General features: G+C 32.3%; 1 protein-coding gene across 1 annotated transcript; it reads left to right on the forward strand.

Annotated features, from left to right (window-relative positions):
* The first annotated feature begins 3,341 nt into the window (after positions 1 to 3,341).
* Positions 3,342 to 4,333, forward strand: LOC107057875 (uncharacterized). Its single transcript, XM_015302946.1, has 3 exons — positions 3,342 to 3,789; positions 3,872 to 3,962; positions 4,078 to 4,333. Exons 1-3 carry the CDS (start codon positions 3,762 to 3,764, stop codon positions 4,331 to 4,333), a joined length of 375 nt encoding a protein of 124 aa, XP_015158432.1. The 5' UTR covers positions 3,342 to 3,761.
* The last annotated feature ends 228 nt before the right edge of the window (positions 4,334 to 4,561 follow it).

Below are 4,561 nucleotides of genomic sequence, written 5' to 3' on the forward strand. Positions count from 1 at the left end.
AGCAAAGTTTGCATAATTGCGCTCCATAGCAAACATAAATATGTATATTTCGCTATACATATACAAAAGAAAGCAGTTGTATAATCTGTTTTGGTATACATATACAAAAAGATCAATTGTATAAAGTGAGACAAGTGAGTGAGCGAGCGAGATCTGGGGGAGGGGAGAGAGGGGAACGAAAATATATGTATATATACAATTTTCTCTCGCTTTATACAAACACAAACTCATTTTATACAATTTGCGTTTTTTGTATAAAGTGAGAGAGCCGAGTGAGAGAGCGGGATCTGAGAGAGGGGAACGAAAATATATGTATATATACAATTTTCTCTCGCTTTATACAAACACAAACTCATTTTATACAATTTGCGTTTTTTGTATAAAGTGAGAGAGCCGAGTGAGAGAGCGAGATCTGAGAGAGGGAACGAAAATATATGTATATATACAATTTTCTCTCGTTTTATACAAACACAAACGCACTTTATACACTTGCGTTTGTATAGAAAACGAGAGAGGCGAGGGAGAGAACGAGAGTGGCAAGCGAGATTCACCAGGAGAGAGGTGAAATAGCAACAGTTTGCTATGAGGTACAATTAAATCAAACTATATTTATAACATTTAATTTGAATTAATAGTTTGCTATTATATACAATTTTTCCTTTAAAATACGCTGATGAGTAATGATGAAGTTTGTAATTTGCTGCACGAAAAACAATCAACACCGCAGTAGTTTGAAGCAACGTGACACTAAATAGTTGAATTTTGACACTATATCCGACATTCATTCTATTTAACTAGATGATTCAAACTCTTAATTATTTAACCCCCACAATTATTTTCAAAATCCTAATTCATTTCTATTTTCTCTGGCCGCCCCCAACTCTCCTCTTTCGCTCCCTTTCATCCTGCAAATCCTAACAAACTTCTTCATTTCCTGATTTATTTGTCTGAATCCATATATTCTTACTTCCCAATTCCTTTTCACTCTCTCTTTTCTCCCTTATCCATTTTAAAATAAAATTTGTATTAAAAACACAAATATTCAAGAGGAGTTTTCGTCAAATGTTGATCTAAAAAGGAAAGGAGATGAAGATATCACGAAACATGGGTGAAACTATTTATATATTAGTAAAATGAGGTAACAATATATATTTCCTCTCTGAATGTTGATTAGTTTGTTTCATGTTTATATGATTTATTTTAATATTACTTTTTTATTACTGAAAAAATAAACAAGGGAGGGGATTACAAAATAGCTCTTATCAACAACACAAAAATTCAAGTAGTTAGTCAACTCATGAGCTACTAAATTTTTTCTTAATACGGTATATTTTATTTTCTTCCTATTATGTGTCCTCACTTTCTTGTTCATTTTTAACATGCTCTATGTTAGTCTCAAATTTGAAAATCTTAACTTAAAAATTCTTGTAATCTTTGTTTCCCATCTCCAACCCCCCAACCTCAAAAAAAATTACGTAACACTAATTTAATTTTCCTTTTTTATTTTCTTGATTTAATTTTTTTTTTCTTAATATGTGACATAGAATCATCTAGTTTAAGAAATTTGGTGAAATTTTCTTTTAATTGATTCACCCTCATTTCTAATCAAGTGTGAAAATCTATTATATTGCAACCTTCCTCGACTTGAGACTCGACTCTTGATCATGATCCCAACTAGGAACCCAACTCCCAATCGTGACTTCCTCATCCTAACCCCAAGCTCGAGATGAACTCTTGATTTCTAATCTTGACTTGGGATTCGACTCCCTAACTCCTGACTTAAGATTCAATCTTGAGATGACCTGATCCAGCATGACCCTAAGTCGCTATCAATGACACATCCTAGTTCAGAGTCGGGTCTTTAACCTCGATTCAAGGCTAAGTCTAAAGTCACTGTCAGGTCTTGGATCATGGTTGGTATCGATGGTTGAGTCTTAGGTTAGGGCGTGATCAGGTTGAGGATCAAGTTATGTGGTGTGGTTGAGGTTAGAGGTTTGGGTTAAAGGATGTTGTTATGGGTTCGGTCTCATAGTATTTTCATAATTATATTCAAAATGCTGTTAGAGATAAAATATTTTACTAACCAAACATCAAAATATAAATTCATTGTGTAAAAATACTAAAATGCTATTCTATAATATAATTCATTTTTGAAAATGTTAGGCAGTAAAATTTCTAAAATGTAAAGGATGTCATTATGACTCATCCAAACCATATCATAGTGTAAAAATACTATAACGTTATTCTATAGTTAGAGCATGTTTGATTGATTTTTTAAAGGCAAAATAGCTTAAGCACTTTTAAAGTGTTCGAATAAAATTAATTTTTTTTTATAAGCCCCTAATTTTAAGCTAAAATGAAAAAATAAATCAAAAATCAGAAGTTGAAATTTCTAACTTATGACTTACAAATTAAAAAAACCAAAAATCTATCCAAACATGCTGATAAATAGACTTGTATACAACTACATTATGTATATAAATATGAAAAGTTGGTGCAGGGAAAATTCGTAAAATCCATGCACATACAAAAGTATTACCATTTTATATAAGCCAACAAGAGTTAGGACTAACATGACATTAAGTTTTTGTACCTTTAGAATTAGGTGTTTGTACCTTTTTACAACTATCATGGCATTAAGTGTTTGTACCTTTATCATTACGTATTTGTACCTTCATATATAAAATCTATAATTGATCCCTTCTAATGTAGGACTCATTTTGGCCTTGTTTTATTGGATGTTGAGCACGTGGAAGATTTATATTTGTGTGTACGTTGTAGCTATTTCCTTTGCATATATACTCAAATCAAAAGTGAACCATCAGTCCTTCTCTCAACTAAATTATGTAGCTCCTCTCCTTGAAGATTCAAATTGGTGGATTTTTTATTTTCCCTTTGTTGCTTTCATTGGATTGCATCTTTTGGGTCCTTTTATTTTTTTTCTTTTTATGCAATTCTTTGTTGATTGTACTTCTGTGAATCTTTTCTTTTGTTTGTTCTGCTCATGCACACTTCTTTGTTGTTTCTTCTTTGATATTTCAACTTCTTTGAAGAATTGCAGTACTAACTATATTTTTCGGTCTTTTGCTCTTGCTTTCATTTTTTTAATTTGTTAATTTGTTAATTTCTATTGCATGTAATATTGTACAAAAGGTGTTTGATGGTATGTTATAATGAACTTTGTTCTGCTCATGCACACTTCTTTGTTGTTTCTTCTTTGATGTTTCAGCTTCGTTGTTTCTTTTGTGTAGAATTATAGTACTAAATATATTTTTCGATCTTTTCCTTTTCCTTTCGTTTTTTTGATTTGTTAGTTTCTATTGCATGTAAGTGTTGTTATTGTGTCCTCTCTGTATTGTACAAAAGGTGTTTGATAGTATGTTGTAATGAACTTTGTTCCCTTATGTAATGGTACACTCATAGAAACTCTAAAGTTAAAAAATTTACAAAATTTATCCATGCATGTGTGCCTTACCATTACAGAGCGTTTACGATTTCAAAAAAACTCTAACTGTTGTGGCTCTCATTGTGAAGATAAAGACATATGACACCAAGATTGAATATTGGCGGAATAACTATTGACACTCTTGATTGGACTTGCAAAGTCCAAATTGTGGACATGAGTCGAAACCAACTAAGTTTGGAGAGAAAAGTTCGATAAAGAAGCTCTAATTGAACATGTCGAACCAGATAACGAGCTTAAGAAATCAGTGTTAACACCGACCAAGCTACAAACCACAACTTTTGCAACTATTGCTCATATGACTTCAGGTCCTAGTGCAGAAATTGGTATATCCCTCCTATCAACCATTAGTTAGCTAAAATTTATGTCCCCACATGTAACAACCTCATATTTCTTTATTTCTACCAGATATTTTAGGAGTTGTTCTCCGTTGTAGCCCTTCAAAATATGTAGGCCGCACTCAAAATAGGTGTCATGAGGTTACTATTGCTGATGATCAGTAAGTAGAACCTTCCTTCCGTGTTATACATTGCTATTTATGTTTTCAAATTTTGACACAATCTTACTATAGATTCGAGAAAAAAATGGTATTAATGTATTGCTCCTACTTTCAGACAAAACCAATTTCTGCTCACTTTATGGAACGACTTCAGAAAAATTGAAGGAACCGAATTGGAAGCTCAAATGGAAATGGGTAAAACGTTCCCTGTAATCCTTGGAAGGAACACTGGAATCTCTGGTTATCAGGGTATGCGTGCATTGCATTGTTTTACTGAAATCTCACATTTTTACACCATACACTATCACACGATCATTTCATATGTACAGATTTATCCTTGCAAATTAGATTCAACTCTACAATATGCATAAATCCTACTTATCCGCATGCATTACAGATGATCAGTTGGTAGTGACTTTTAACTCTCCATCTCTAGTCTGATATATTTAGAAAGAGAAAGAGTTTTAGAGAGATAAAAATGGAACCCACATTGAATGCTTTTTAGTATGACATAATATGATGAAAACTTAATAAAAAATTACACACTAGATAGCTAGTTTTCTATGAACCATTTTCATTTCCTATATATACCCCTTCCC

Source organism: Solanum tuberosum, unplaced genomic scaffold (assembly GCF_000226075.1).
Source record: "Solanum tuberosum cultivar DM 1-3 516 R44 unplaced genomic scaffold, SolTub_3.0 scf00391, whole genome shotgun sequence".
In the NCBI taxonomy this organism is placed as follows: domain Eukaryota; kingdom Viridiplantae; phylum Streptophyta; class Magnoliopsida; order Solanales; family Solanaceae; genus Solanum; species Solanum tuberosum.